Below are 16693 nucleotides of genomic sequence, written 5' to 3'. Positions count from 1 at the left end.
CACAGACAAATAGAAACACAGGATACCCCCACGATGACATTGTGGACGACTTTGCCTATGCTATATGGTGTCATTGAAGTTTAAAAATCGAATGTCATCATATAACATAATACTGGCATGATTATTATGGAGATAGATATAAGTAGATATGAACATATACATACTCATTATATAATCCACTATTAAATCCTATAATTTTCTAGAAAAAAAAAGTTTGATATCTGTGACTTTGAGAATTTAAGCCTGAGCGATCAATAGACAACTTGTGGTGTCGGTCAAACAAATTGATCCAAACCTGCTTAGAGTGATCCCCAATAAACTAATATCAAAAGCTCCAAAGTTCTTTTTTTATAATTTGTTTGATAATTGAGACTGAGAGTATATTTTTCTACATTCATTTATAATACATTGTTTAATATACTCAAAGATACAGCTGACATTTTTTTAGATTGTTGTACGCGGTCGAATTAGTCACTGTACGAGCGTGGAAGCGATCGGTCGTTCGGTATACTGTATCTATAGTTTACTGTGGGAAAAGTAACTCTCAAGTAATATTCGATTTTTCAAATACACTCGTCAAATTCTGGATTCCGCGCAGTGTGTCTAAAGTGCAAGTGCGGAAAAACTTCTGACAGTTCTTTTGTTGGGAAACAATACAACTTATTGGATTGAAACAAAAAGAAAATCAAACAAATCGGTAGGGAAAAATCCATATTTAAAAATTTAATGTTCGCTTGAAAATGTTTTAAACATGTGGGAAATGTTTAAAATTTCACTTGATAGTGTAGGAGTGGAATTTTTCTATTAATTATCAAGAAATTGTCTAGTTTATCTGAAATAAAAAAAAAAATAAAAAAAATAAAATCACACCATGGAGTGTCAAGGTCCAAGCTATCTATGAGTATGCATAATTCTTTATTCTGTTCACAATTATTCAATGAGATACACTATCTTTAATACCGAGACCAATAACAAGCTTAAAGTCGGCTACGAGCAACGAGAAACGAGCAAAACAGATAAATACAAACACATTTGAATATATGGCTTATTGTTGTTTAGCATAATGTGTTGTTGTACGTTTGTGTTTTCGTTATGTGTGTTACTGTTCTACACCCACACATTTAAAGTGTGTTGGGGCGTTGGGGGTGTTGTGCTATCAAATCATGTTGTCGAACGCTATAAAGCTTTTGTTTGTTTTGTTAACGCATCGCGAAAGTTATAATCTGAAAGATGACAAAAAAAAAGAAGATTTCAAATATCAACAGAAAATAGAGTGAATGAATGTGACGTCTAAAACTCCTGTCAATGTGGTTTTTATTTTCGTCTGTGTGGTATGGTGGTGTGGTGAATTCTCAAAAATAGAAATTCTTTGTACAGTGAGTCGAAAAATTCACGTGACTAAAGATTTTATACATTTCTGTATTTTTTTTTTTTTTATTTTCTAATTAATTGCAAATTAAAGTGAAAGTAAAAGTCGTGCGTTTGTCCTTCAGTACATGTGTCGTGCTGTCACATATGTTGTAACAAACTTGAATAAAATAAATATAATTACTGTCATAGAAGAGGCTCTTTAACTAATAAAGAACATTAGCTAGGAATCGGTATATTGTGATCCAGTGTTAATGTTATTTTACAAAGTTATTATACTTGTACTTCACTTGTTCAAGACTTCTGTATTTTATTCAAGCATCAATTACATAGTATGTATTTTCAGTCTCCTTCTTTTACTTTATCGAAAATAACATGCACTTCTCTTATATTCAAAATAGGAATTCATTTCTTACAATAACAGAACAAAAACAAAATAACACTATTTTGTACTGATTTTTCTTTCTATTCCCTAAAACTGTAAACACAAAATAAGTTTCGCTTTGTTATTTAAGTTGAAGTCAACCCCCAAAAAAGTACGAACAAGGTCGTTTGTGTTCACTTGGAATAAACATAACATTTCTGCAAACAATAGCTGTGTTTTATTTTCCACGTGATCCAGATCAGATCATTGTTTTTATTAGCTTTACAACAAAAGCTGTTACTTTTTTTGATCAAAACATTTCATACAAAAATTCTTCATAAATAAAATTAAAAAAAAAAAATAAAACTTTGGTTTTCAAAAATAACGATATTTTATGAGTTATGAGACAGTTTTTGATACATTTTTTATAAAAAAAAAATGAAAAAACAAAATGCAAAAAAAATGGTGGCTTGTAAAGTCAGTTTACGGACGATAATTTTACGTGATAACTTCATAGGAAAGAGAGTTGTATACTACTGCAGTCTCTCTTTTAATTAAAGATGCGAAACAAAATTCCTTTTATTTAATTATTTGTCAACTTATTTATTAAAAAAAATTTACTAGAACACCATCTCATAGTGTAATATTTAGGCAAAAGATTAAGATTTTATAAATATCTGTACGTTTGTAGTAATAAAAGACATAATTTTATTTTCGATGCCTACAAAAAAGATAACATTTTTAAAGCCGATCATTTATTTAAAGCTGAGATTACGGTACGTCCTCCATTTGTGTTTGGTCGTGGCAAACGAAGTCCACAGGTATTTTGTGTAAAGCTTGCAATTTTTGAGCATATATTGTTATGTAGGTACTATTTTTTTTTTTTTTTTTTTTTTATAATTAACGCGCACTAAAGGGAGTTAAATACCCTTTATATGTTAAACACTGTGCGAGCTTCAGGAAAATAGGGAATGATTTAAAAGGAGAGACCGATGCACATTAGTTTTAAAGCTCTGGAAATTAAAATGGCAGGGAAATACAGAGGCGGGTAATATATTCCACATTCGTGTGGTGCGGCTAAAGAAAGAATCTCTGTATTTGACGGTACGTCCGAAGTTGGGCTCAAGGGTAAACTGATGACCATTCCTATACTATAAATGTGTCCTTAATTTATTAAAGTGAACTAAATCAATACTAAATAAAACTTTAAAGCAAGTATAAAATAATTATAATATAACCGTTAAAATTGATTTGGAATCGAAATTACAGTAAAAAGACTTGATTTTTACTCCTTCAATTTTTTCTATCTTTCCCATTAATTTCAACTTTCTACCTATCAAAGTAAAACAAATTATTGTAAATAAAAACGGTCAAAAAAATCGGGGCAGAAAAAAATTGTTTTTCCCTTTTCTCGATAAGAAATTATTTTAGAAAATCAAAGTCCTGTAAGTTTGAGATTTCTTGCAACCTGTCAAAAATTCCTAAAAATAAAAAAAAATATATATTTTTCAAATATTCATATTTCAAAAACAAAAGCCTTTAAGAAAAAACTCCGTTTCGGACCCCTATTTTTTTTTTATTATATTTCCATTATCATATTTTAAGTTTTTTAAACAAAATTTTCCCGGCGGGAGTATCATAACCACATTTTTGAAGTTCTATCTATTGTATTGTTTTAAAAAACCGTTCATAGCTAAGTTTTTAAAAAGTTTTAGAATTTGTTCAACACTTCTGACATACTTCTAATTAATAAGTGTATGTATCGATTAAAAAACTCAACTCTCTACGGCTTACCGTTCAGAAAATATTTTTTTACTCTCATTTTACTCCTATTTACCCTATTTAATGGTAGAATTTTAATATATCTTTTCAAATAAATAAAAAAAAAAGTATAAAAGTCTTCCAGTCTAACTTAATGACTTAATCATCAAAATTTCCGAAGCCGAGGAAACTTTCACCAAAATACCACTGCATCTACTTTAACCTTACCACCGCCCCACCTCCGTTTCTTCTTCTGACTATAATTTCGCAAAAAATTAATTTTTCAGCTCTTCGTTTGTTATAATGTAAATGTGGTTCACTATGGCGTGAACTATAGAAAAATTTCAACAGTTTAAATAAAATTTGTAATAATGCCAACCAATCAATCACATCTTATGCAACTCAACCTTTGTTTATAGTAATTTTACAACCGTAAAAAAACCTGCGGAAATCGAACCTTTTACTAACACTACTATTTCCACTACTCTACAGAATCAAGGGAGTGGAATTGTAGGTATGTTTTTGTACTTTTTCTTATTATAAATTGTCTCAAAATGATTTAATCAAAAGGAAAATGTTGATACACCAAAAATAACTTTATTGTGTACTGCTCAATTGTAATAAGTGTGCGTTCATTTTATGAACTAAATAGGTTCTGCCTAAAATAAAAAGGTTTACAAAAGTATTATGATAGAGTTTAAAATACATATGTACGTTATAGTCAACGAAATAACCCAGACGAAGTATCCAATTTTGTGTCAACATTTTCTTTAATTTAATTCAATTCATTCACAAAAACAAACGAAAATTATTTAATAGGATGTTGTTTGTAGGTAATTTTCTTATTAACCCTTAACTATAGTGGTGAAAATTTGTGGTGTTTTGAAATGATAAAATAAAATACAAAATTGAATTTTTTTATAAATTTTGTTTTTAAGCATCAAAAGATAACAATTTAAAAAAAAATAAAAAAATAAAAAAAAAAAAGAGAAAATTCATTTTCAACGGTTTTTATTAACTTTTTAAAAGTTGATGTGGGTCCCCTGGACCCACCACTATAGTTAAGGGTTAAATAAAAAGTCTACCTCATGTCACATTTTTCATAGATATAGGCGTGCTTGAGGGGATTGGAAGTTAGTAAGTTTCAAATTTAGCTAAGCTCATATGCATATGCATACCAACCCAATCACGACTGACGGAAGCTTTGTCTAAATAATTTGATGAATAAAACCTTGAATGCTATATCCACGAAATTTTAACCACCCGCCAAATAACCATTCGTTTATTGTTTAACTGACTGACTGTACACATTGTCGTCATTTTTCATAGTTCGGCCATCTGTTGCGTCTAACCTGGTGTATATTTTTGTTCAAATCGGTCGGTAGAGAGAAATACACCTCTGGATGGTTGTTAGATGGAACTTAATTTGCAAATTGTTTATTTTTATTGATTTTCCATATATTCTAAGATTGTAAAGAAAGTTCAATGACATTATGGTGTTGTCACTGGCACAGTATTATTTATTCAGCAGCTATTCACTATTTATACAGCGTACAGATAAGGTTTTCAAATTTAGCACCAAGTACACATCACAATCGGTTTTCAATTAAATTTATTACTTCTATCCGCTTTAGTGACATTAGCTAGCACAAAGCCTGATTGAAATGGTTTAATAGTTTGTTTAATAAATCGACGATATGGTGTCGGCGGCAGCGACGACGTTGACTTTGGATTAATGGAGTTTGTATTGAGGAAGGTTCCAAGTTCATCCATAAAATGAGCTCATATTTAAGTGAGAGTAAACACAAAGCCGGTTGGATGGCCTTTAATTGGAAAAAAACCTCAAATCGTGCTAGCCAATGCAAGACAAATATTAAATAAGTGTTTGTCTTAAAATAGTTTCAGATCAATGACGTGAGATTTCTAACATTTTTTTTTCGTTTGTTCATACACTGATCCGAGCTTTAAAAAAAAAAAAATAAATGATTTATGCAATGTATGTAAATAAATTATTTAAGTCTAATTGAAAGCACAAGATTTAATATGCTAAGTTCAAAAAAGAACTAGAAGACTGAGATAAGCATGGGAAAAATCCTTCTTTTCAGATTTTCACATTAAATGTGACACAATGACGAGTTTGGATGAAAAAAAGATCCGATACCCATACCAACTCTTTGATCAATGACTTTCTTATTTAGAATAATACTTTTAAATTATACGTTTTGAGTCACTCGAACAAAGATCACTACCATTAAATGACACAAAAACATTTCTCAGTATTTCCAAACTTTTGTTTTCCAAAGAAAGTTGATTTATATTCTTCTTTGTTCGTAAAATCGTTCGTCCAGCCGATATGATAAGTAATATTGATTAATCAAAACTGGCTGACTTATTGCGATAATGAGGTTTGTGTTATCAAATAAAAACATTGCAAAAGTCTAAAGGTTGATTATTTCATCACAAAGTTTTATTTACACAAAATTTTAATTATTTATAAGGTTTCTAAAATCATTTTCCGCTTTTATTTGAAAGCCAGGATGGGTTTCAATTTTTTGTATAAACAATAATTGAATTTTGATCAATTTTTTAGAGCTTATTTTATATTAGGTATTAACGTAGTTTTTTTTATTGAATTTGGTATAGTATTAGGTTTTGTAATTATTAATAAAATTATTGTAGTTAAAACCGAAACATTGTATTCTTTTGTATCTTGCTTTAATATATACATAGGTACCTACTGTCTTAAAATAGGAATTGTTGTTGCAATTTAAGCAAATTGCAACATAACACACAAACAGCATTATGAAATGATTATGAAAGCTTAGCAAAATTTTAAAATGTTTTAACATTGGACATATTTTTCGTATAGATTTAAAACCGACAAACTCAAAAACCGGATGGACATAATATGCACGACCGGGTCGCTCTTAATACAAATTTGGCTAGTGAATTTGAAAATAATAAAAAAAAAAAAATTATGGCACTAGATGGAGAGGCTATTGCATTGCATTTGTATCAACTTATGCAATCATAATTATTGATTTATTTTGTATCTATACAGTATTTTTTTTTTCTTGAAATCACACAATTTTTATGAAAAAAAAAATAACAAAAAAAATTAACTTTTTTGCTTTACAAATCATATTGTCAATATTTTTACATGACAACTTATAATACATTTTAAATCATCTGAAAGCTTTTTGTTTTAACTTTCAATATTCACACCAATCATGTTTGTACGATATCTAGAAAAAATATGCCTAGAAAAAATATGCCTTACCTTCAAGGAGGATTGAAAAACATTCGGAAATGGTGTCTATAGGCTGGACTTAACATTAATCCTACCAAGACTACAATTATACTATTTACCAAAAAAAGACTTCTTCCCCGTATGAAACCTATAAGCATAAACAAAAAATACCAAGACTGGAAACTTTCGTACGTCTTTCCCCCCGAAACCCTTTTGTGTACAGTGCTGTCTGTGAATATATGTGAAAGCCACCACGTTGGTAAATGACGTTAACACGCACACATTTATAGATTCACGACATTCACCACACATTTGACACGAACACAACGATAGGTTCACGACATTTACCACACCACGCAGCTTGTAGGCAAACGTCAGTTGACCGCCGAGTTTCCAGTCTTGGTATTTTTTGTTTATGCCTATAAGGTTAGCTGGAGAAACACAGAAGGAGGTTAAGTATCTAGGTATCACACTAGACAATAAACTCCTCTGGAACAAACACGTAGAAATAACCACTGGTAAAGCTACTAAAGCCTTAATGATTTGCAAAAGATTAGCAAGCAATTCATGGGGCTGCAAACCATACATCCTAAGATGGATGTACACCATGATGGTAAGACCTGTAATTACCTATGGTGCGGTGGCTTGGCACAAAAGAACCGATCTTGCAACAACTAGGAAATCACTAGATAAAGTGCAAAGACTCGCATGTGTCTGCATCACCGGGGCTATGAGAACATGCCCTACAGCAGCAATGGAGGTTATTCTTGATTTAGCTCCACTTCACCTATTCATTGAAAGTGCTGCTAAGGGAGCTATCATGAGATTTGCCAAGGAAGGAACTGATGCTGGAAAATGCATAGGCAACAGAGAAAAAGAATTCCTGCCCAGATCCTCAGAAGAAAACTTCCTTGACTTTCCAAGAGATGCCATGGTCACAAATTATAACTTTGTCCCGTTTTCAAAAATTCGATTTTTCAAAAAAAAAAAAAAAATCAAACATTTTTTTTTAAATGCAAAAATTATTTTTTTCTAATTTTTATTTAGATAATAATAACTTTTTTTTTTTTAATTTCATAGGTGAATAAAATGATGTATAAAGATTATTTAAATTATTTACAGAAAAAAATTATATGGCAGTGAAGGATAAGATTCAATCGTTTAGGCGATAGAAGCAATTTTCTCCCAAATCGGCTTCAAATGTAAAAAAATAATGTATTACAACACTACGGCAACACATATATATGTGTTAGACAAGATATACATTTTTACAAAGCCAGTAGTTTATGCTGGTAGTAAATAACGTGTGAGCAGAATAAATAGCAATATAAACAAAAAAAATCACTTTAAACCGGACAAAATGCTTAAAATTATTGAAAAAATTTCACAGTGAAATTAAATATTAAACCTAAACAAAAGACTCAAATATAATAGCTGGTAATACTCTTTTTTCCTAGTTAGTTTTTTTTTATTTTTTTGAATATTTATGTGCCTGTGTCCTAAGAATTAGATCTTTTTATCTACAATCAATAGCACTCAATAATAATTAAATAACTGTTATCATTGATCTGGAGTAACCTCAAGAATTCTTCGCTACCGATGATTGTAATAGTTGTTATCAATGATATCAAGTTACCGGTCATAACAGTTACAAACGAGTAACTAAAATGAATTCTGATAAGTGATAAGTGATAACGATAATACTATTTTTTTAATTTTGTTAATTAATATAAAACATCGTATTTATATTTGACAATATAACAACAGTTTGCAGAGTAGTTTACCTCAGGTTTACTACACACTTTACTAATTAGTTATTTACACAAGTTCTACACGGACTTTTACTATTCAAGTTTTTAGTACAGACATAAGAACTTGATTTAATAGGTAAATAAAAGTATAGTGGAATTAGAAAGATTTGAAAAAGTATACATTTAAATTATATTTTTTTATCACTTAAATAAAATAAATAGAACACAAATCTAAAAAACTTATTATACAATTGCGTCTCAATTTGAAATGCTTTAAAAGGTATTTTTTTTTCTGATACGTTATTAGAAAATAAATCAAAACGATCTAAATTACTTCTCCAAATGGCCTTAATCTAATCAATATACCGTGCCCCAGGTGTATGTGTGGTTTTCTCGTAATATTATATCTAGACTTTGGTATTGCTTATCTCATCGATAAATTGTTATCGTAATGAATGACAATTAAAAAAAAAAAATAATAATAATTATGTTCCAATAATTCAAATAATTTTTAATTTTTATTTCAGCTCTGGCGATTGCCTGTTTTAGTTGAATATAAAATACCAAAGATGTTGGTAGAGTTGAATTTTAAGCAGCGAAATGCAACAATCCTCGCCACTGTTTTGGTGGGGTTGGCATTAGCAGCGATAACCATGTCAAATCCTTTGATATGTGTTATATTCCTTGGACTAACTGCATTGCTTATAACAGGAAATAGAACAACTTATGTGTATGCTGTAATGGTAACGTTACCAAGGGACATTACGTAAGTGCTAGAACCATTTATGATAAATCAAATGAAAATATTGTTAACACTTCTTCTTATTTCAGAGCTGCATATCGTTTTATTAAAATTCAATACTTCCTCTATATGAATGAATGGAAACAATACACAGTTCCACGAGTGTTTCAGACATTCCTTGAAACACATCCTGATAAGGATGGATTTATTATGGATAGCAAAACACTGACATTTCAAGACATTGAAGACTTTAGTAATAAAATTGCTTCCTATTTCAAATCGAAGGGTTTCAAGAGAGAAGACTCAATAGCTTTGCTGATGGAAACTAGACCAGAATACTCTTGTATTTGGCTGGGTTTGTCCAAAATTGGTGTTGTCACAGCTTTGATTAATTCGAATTTGAGGAAAGAAACTCTTTTACATTCTATTAAGGCTGCAAAATGCAAAGCCATAATTTTTGGAGCTGAAATGAGTTCAGGTAGGCTTTTTCCATTCTTCCAAATAAATAGTAATTTTTTCTAAAAATGTTTCTATTATTTCATTAGCTCTTACGGAAATTCTTGGAAATGAGGAAATCAAGAACCTCCAACTTTATCAATTCACTGATGATCAACAAAAAGAAGGTGTTGGATTTCCAACTTTGGATGGAGCTATTGATCTGTTTACAGAAATTAAATCACACACAGCAACTGACTTGACAGAAGATATTGCAGCGGGAAGACCGAAAGATAAAATGGTCTACATTTACACTTCTGGTACAACAGGAATGCCTAAAGCAGCCGTTATAACTCATCTAAGGTTTGAATACCAATTCGAAACCGAAAAAGTTGCTCATTTACTATTTTTTCTTTCAGATACATGTTCATGGGAGTTGCAGTTCACGAAATGGTTGGTGTTCGAAGTGATGACATTATTTACAACCCCCTTCCGCTCTATCATACAGCTGGTGGAATATTAGGAGCTGGCAATGTCTTCCTTCATGGCAACACAATGGTTCTTCGGAAAAAATTCTCAGCAACAAACTTTTGGACAGATTGTATCAAATATAATTGTACAGTAGCTCAGTATATTGGTGAATTGTGTCGATACCTTTTGTCAACGCCGACAAAACCTGAAGACACAAAACATTCGGTTAGACTGATGTATGGCAATGGATTGAGGCCACAAATTTGGTCACAATTTACATCGAGATTCAATATTGAGGAGATTGGTGAGCTGTATGGATCAACTGAGGGAAATTCTAATCTGGGTAAGTCTTTTAGCGACACCATAAACATAACCAAAATGGGTATAGATCACGAATGGGTTGGTTTAGATCAAAAGTTTTCTAATACCAAATTTGCAAAAAAGATTATGTCCTTTCGCAATCTATTTTAAAAACGAGGTTAACACTTATCAATTCTGATTTGAAATAATAATAATTATATTGTTTTCTTCCGTACATCTAATAACTCTTTCAAAGTTATAGCCCCCCAAAGTGTGCTGTTTGTATGGTTTTTAATTACCGCAAGGGTTATGGGAGGAAAAAATTAAAATTACATACCTACTTTGCTTTGCTCTAACTCTGAAAATATAACTTCCACAAGATAATGTTTTATCTTAGGCAGAATCATTATTACATTTGATATCAGGGAGGTCCTTGCAAGTTTTTGTGTAATAATTTGTCCTCGATATATTGAGAGCCACGTGTTGTTCAAAATGGCGGACGCCAGTTAAAAATAACCGTACCATAAAATACCATTAAAAGACCGAAATTGGCGCTTGTTTTTTTAAACATTATATATTTAGAAAAATTAAAATTATTTTTTTCTTGAGACATTTTGAAAATCTTTGACACTCTAGTAGTGCACCATGCATAAACATTTTTTTATTCTTTTTAATTACTTTAGGGATGACTTTATAACTATTAGAAACGAAGTAACGCGCTTTGGCACTAAATTTTTAAAACAATTTGGTTCACTTCAACTCTAATGTTTTACAAACTAGTCACTAACCTAAAGAAAAAAAATTTTTCAAAATAACGAAAAATATTCAAAATTGGTATGAAATTCTTTTTTTTTTTAATTTAACTTTTTTCGAAAATTTTTAATTTTTCTTTTTGTTTATCTTAAATTTAATCGATATTTAAACGATCTAACTTAAATAAACTCAGGAGAATTTGATTTTGCTCATGTAATAGTGATTAAAACTACAGTCAATAAGTTAGGTATCTTCTTTCTAAGACGATAACTTATTTATTAAATGAAAGGTCACGAAAACAGGAATAATTTAAAACTAAGTCATTTCCAACTGCAAACATTTATTTTTACTCTTTTGACCTGTAAATTTTTTAATATTGAGAATATCAAAAAAATGTTCTTACCAAACCTAAGATGAATAGAAGTCGAAATATTTAATAAAAACTAAAATCCAAAATAGCGGCGAAAAGTAGAATTTCACGAGTGCCAAAAATCATGGCTAGTAAAAATTTGGGAATAATATACAAACTGCTGGGTCAACCATTCTGAAAATTTGATAAAAATTGGTTACACCATTGGGGGATCCGCCCCCATAACTCGAGTTGTGCAAAGAAATTGAGGTCTCAAATTTAGATTTGAGTTCGCTGCCACGAATTGTTTCTATTTGAAATTTACTGCACTATAATAAAGCATTAGGTCACAAGAGTTATGGTATCAAGACGGACGGCAGCTCTAACCAGCCCAGAGCAGCCGCGCTAATTGGACTTTTAGAGCAGGTGCTCTGGAAGCCGCCCATTCTACATGACTTTAAAGTAATGTATACATACACAAACAACATAAATGTTTGTGGCAGTATTACCTTATTAAAGTGATAAACGTATTATGGTTAAGTAAAAGGTTGACCTACATCGATCGAAACACAAAAGCAAAAAGTCGCACGAACTTGCTCTTAAAGTTAAAGTTGCTTAAATTTTTAAGACTTTTTATATAGAAATTTGGAAAAAAAAAATAAAATCTGAAATTAAATTGCCCTCCAAAACAAGTATGCAGGTTTGATTGATATATTAAGATGCATTTTAAGAAAAAAAAATTTCAAAATCGTTAGAGTAGTTTTTTAAAAAACAAATTTTTTATAAATAATTTTTTGGAAAAAAAGTTTTAAAATAAAATTGGTATGCCGTTCTGTAGAAATCACTAATCAACATCTATAAACAAAATTTCAAAAAAATTCAATGTCCCGTTTTCGAAAATTTGATTTTTTAATCCAAAAATTATTTTTTTAAAAAATTTATCTTTGGCTTATATTTAAATTATATAAATGCTTCTTCACAAAAAGTTTCGTTGAAATCTAATAAGCAGTTTCGGAGATAATCGGATTTGAAAAAAACGGTTCTATGGCAGGTACCGTTAATAATGATTTTCAAAAAAAAAAAACTTTTTCATTGGAAGATAGACCTTAGCTTAAAACTAGCATTTGAATTTTTTAAACAAAATCGTTGGAGCCGTTTTCGAGATATTTCAATTTTACTAAAATCGGTACATGACAAGTACCGTTATTTTTGGTCCAAAAAAAATAATTCCAAAAACCCCTCTGGAGAGTCGCCAAATAACGCTACATACCAAGTTTGACATTAATCGGTCCATCCGTTTAGGCTGTAGTTCCTTATACAGACAGATAGACAGACAGACTGACAGACTGACAGACTGACAGACTGACAGACTGACAGACTGACAGACTGACAGACTGACAGACTGACAGACTGACAGACTGACAGACTGACAGACTGACAGACTGACAGACTGACAGACTGACAGACTGACAGACTGACAGACAAACAGACAGACAGACAGACGGACTTCCGGGACCCACTTTTTTGGCATTGTCTACCATCGTAATGTCATGGAAAAATGTTATCTCAACTTTTTTTTTGTACGAATGCATAACTTGATATACAGGGTGTCCCAAAAGTAATGGATCAAACGAAATATGCTGATAGGCCAACTTTAGGGCTCTCAGAATTTAGTAACTTGTTCATCCCAAATCCTTACGGTTTTCAATTTAATGCAGTTTTTGTGAATTATCGAAAAATCTCGACTTTGCAACAGTATTTTGCTTCCTCCGGTCATAATTGATTTTTGTTTTTTACAATTCTTTCACTTAAACATTGGCTAATAAGAATAAATAATTATTAAATCAAAATATTTTTTATTTCATACGCCATTTTGCTGCAAATTAATTAACAGTTCCATGTTTTATAAAAACTCAATTTCTTACTTTTATTTGAGAGGAACATCCCGAAAAAAAATTGTATGGTGTGATACTGGTTTATTATTTTAAAAACTTGCCGTGTTATTGCACTTTTCAAAAATGTATAAAAATTTCCAAAGTTCAAATTAGAACGAAAGATATAACAATTTTAATGCAAAAAAACAGGGGTTTTCAGAGCAAAATAACAAACAAAAATCGAGGCTTTTATTCAAAAAGAAATAAACAAACAACAGTCGAGGAAATGTGTTTATTTTTCTTTGTTATTTTTCTCTGAAAAGGCCTGTTTTGTTGCATTAAAATTGTAATATCTTTTGTTCTAACTTCAAGTTTGGAAACTTTTATACATTTTTGAAAAGTGCAATAACACGGCAAGTTTTTAAAATAATTAACCTGTGTCACACCATACAAATTTTTTGCAGTGTGTTGCTCTGAAAAAAAATTAAGTAATTGAGTTTTTATAAAACATGGAACTGTTAATTAATTTGCAGCAAAATGGCGTATGAAATAAAAAATATTTTGATTTAATAATTATTTATTCTTATTAGCCAATGTTTTAGTGAAAGAATTGTAAAAAACAAAAATCAATTATGACCGGAGGAAGCAAAATACTGTTGCAAAGTCGAGATTTTTCGATAATTCACAAAAACTGCATTAAATTGAAAACCGTAAGGATTTGGGATGAACAAGTTACTAAATTCTGAGAGCCCTAAAGTTGGCCTATCAGCATATTTCGTTTGATCCATTACTTTTGGGACACCCTGTATAGTACCTATATCGCAAGTAAAAAAAGTTAATTTTGTATTGATGTGGCAGTTGAAAATTAGAAGAGGAAACTTTTTGTATTTTTTTACATTTTGATGTGTTTCGATGAGGCTTTAGAGAAATTTCCAGGAAATTTTCTGGATACATGAAGCTGTCACTAAAACAGATTTCAATCATTTAAAAGTCTGACCTTTGAAATGTTATGTGACGTGGCAAAAAAACATTATTGACGTATATTAATTTATTTTACATGGTCAGTCAATTTTTGTTTATTGTTTTAACTTATCTTAATCTAAATGTAAACATGAAACAATTCTAATAATTAAATTTCTAAAAGTTAGTTTTTTTTTTAATAACTGGAAAATTTTATTCATTTCTTTATTAGTTTCTATTGGACAAAACAACAAATTTAATATTCACATTAAATGCAAATGCAAATGCCACTAATTAAAATTAAAACTTATGGGATAGCTATGACAGGTGGTTGTTATACTTAAATAAAATATAAGCTGCCAACATTAGTCCTTAGTGTTGGCAAGAATGTATTAGTTTTGAAATGACATTTCAATTTAATTAACTAAGGTTTTATATATAGTTCCTGGTAGGTGGGTATGGGTATATTTGATGAAAGGATATGAGCGATTCCATGCGAAATTAATGGTTATAACGTTTATTGATTCTAATTGCATATATTTTGTTTCAATTTTAAATTTGCTTAGAGAATACTATATTTTGTTAGTTTTGGTATTAAAAAAAAATGTTTTGTTGTTCATAAAATTTTTAAGTGACTTAGCTAAAATTAAAAACTTCTAACCAAAGATCGTAATCATGTTTAATTTTTCTATGTTTGTAAACAGCCCCTTTTTTTATAATAAAATTTTAATTTCAGCAAATGTTGACAACCAAGTAGGAGCTATTGGCTTCATTCCAGTTTGGGGTGAAAAGATTCATCCTGTCTTGTTGATCCGATGCGATGAAGATACTGGCGAACCAATTCGTGATGCTAGTGGACGCTGCATCAAATGTAAGCCTGGTGAACCTGGAATATTTGTTGGCAAAATAAACCCCAAGCGAGCTGTGAATCAGTTTAGCGGTTATGCTGACAAAAGTGCCACAGAAAAGAAACTCATTCATGATGTCTTCCAAGAGGGTGACGTCTACTTTAACTCGGGAGATATTTTGGTCAAAGATATTTTAGGATACTTTTACTTCAAAGACAGAATGGGTGATACATTCCGTTGGAGGGGAGAGAATGTAGCCACATCGGAAGTGGAAGCCATTATTACAAATGTTGTTGGACTCGAAGATTGTGTAGTTTATGGAGTTGATGTAAGTTTAAAAAATTAATCATAAATAAAAATTAAATAATAAAAGAAACACTTTATAGATTCCTCATGTTGAAGGTAAAGCTGGTATGGCAGGTATAGTTGATCCCGATCGAAAAGTGGACATGAATCAGTTATCTGCTGGAGTTCGTGGAAGTCTCCCAGTCTATGCTCAGCCTCTTTTCATTCGATTACTTAACGAAATGCCAAAAACAGCCACATTCAAGCTTAAAAAACGTGATCTGCAGTTGGAAGGATTTGATATAACCAAAGTGAAAGATCCGATTTATTATTTGAACAAGGATGGAATTTATCGTGAATTGACACAAAGCCAGTTTGATGATATTCAAAGCGGAAAAGCGAGATTATAAGAAAAAACAAACTGATTTATTCCTTATAAATGGAATGATTTGGATTAGGTTTAAGTGTTATATATACATTTCCAACGATGTGCTGTGCCTTTTTAAATTTTAAATTAGAAGAAATTAAAAAAAAAAGATGAACCATATCGCGCAAATTACAACAAGTTCTGATTTATGTAATTATATTTTTTTTTGTAATTTAAAATGTTTAATTGTAAAGTTATTGATAGTTGTCTTTTGTTTTTGTTATAATGTATGAATATTGAATAGTTAAAGCTTAACGATTCCAAATAAAGTACTGATTAGAAGAATAAATACAATGATTGTTGTTAGTTTATTGTTTAAACTTAAAATCCTGATGCAGTTGCAGCTATATTTATGTACATTCATAAATAATGATTTTAAAAATTAATCGATAACCTCTATTGCTCTTCTTTCTGCCATCAGTTTTCTTGTTAAGAGAAGCAATCATAGTTAATTAATATTAATATCAGCAATTAAATTAGATGTACCATTTTATCTGTACAATACTGTAGATAACTCTTTGATGGAATTTGCATTTAAGTTTTGTAAGTTTTGGATATAGCTGGCTAGGTACGTATGTACCCAGTGTAAACTTAAATTAGCTCTAATTGACACTGGTCAACAAGGTTTTTGCCACAAGAACCAAAATATACTTTTCTAGTAGTTTTTGGGGTGCTGAAGTCGAAACTGAAGTCAGAAAAATTTGATTGGCCTTCATTTTGAAATATAACCGTTAGAAAATGTCAAAAAACGTAAT

At 30.4% G+C, this 16693-nt stretch overlaps 1 protein-coding gene across 1 annotated transcript; it reads left to right on the top strand.

The window, feature by feature from the left end:
• The first annotated feature begins 454 nt into the window (after positions 1-454).
• On the top strand, positions 455-16232 carry LOC129920118 (long-chain fatty acid transport protein 4). The gene is made up of 7 exons (XM_056001326.1): positions 455-697; positions 9022-9260; positions 9326-9714; positions 9782-10034; positions 10091-10485; positions 15115-15554; positions 15613-16232. The coding sequence occupies exons 2-7, from the start codon at positions 9064-9066 to the stop codon at positions 15919-15921; spliced, it is 1983 nt and encodes a 660-aa protein (XP_055857301.1). The 5' UTR covers positions 455-697; positions 9022-9063; the 3' UTR covers positions 15922-16232.
• The last annotated feature ends 461 nt before the right edge of the window (positions 16233-16693 follow it).

Source organism: Episyrphus balteatus, chromosome 4, assembly GCF_945859705.1.
Source record: "Episyrphus balteatus chromosome 4, idEpiBalt1.1, whole genome shotgun sequence".
Classification (NCBI taxonomy): Eukaryota; Metazoa; Arthropoda; class Insecta; order Diptera; family Syrphidae; genus Episyrphus; species Episyrphus balteatus.
Note: the sequence above shows the minus strand (reverse complement) of the source record. Positions and strands in the feature narration are given on the sequence as shown.

Excerpts from the sequence above, each read along its gene's own strand:
- LOC129920118 (XM_056001326.1), top strand. The coding sequence starts at position 9,064 with ATGTTGGTAGAGTTGAATTTTAAGCAGCGAAATGCAACAATCCTCGCC. Across the intron at positions 9,261-9,325 it reads ACGTTACCAAGGGACATTAC|AGCTGCATATCGTTTTATTA; the intron begins GTAAGTGCTAGA and ends TTCTTATTTCAG. Across the intron at positions 10,035-10,090 it reads GCCGTTATAACTCATCTAAG|ATACATGTTCATGGGAGTTG; the intron begins GTTTGAATACCA and ends TTTTTCTTTCAG.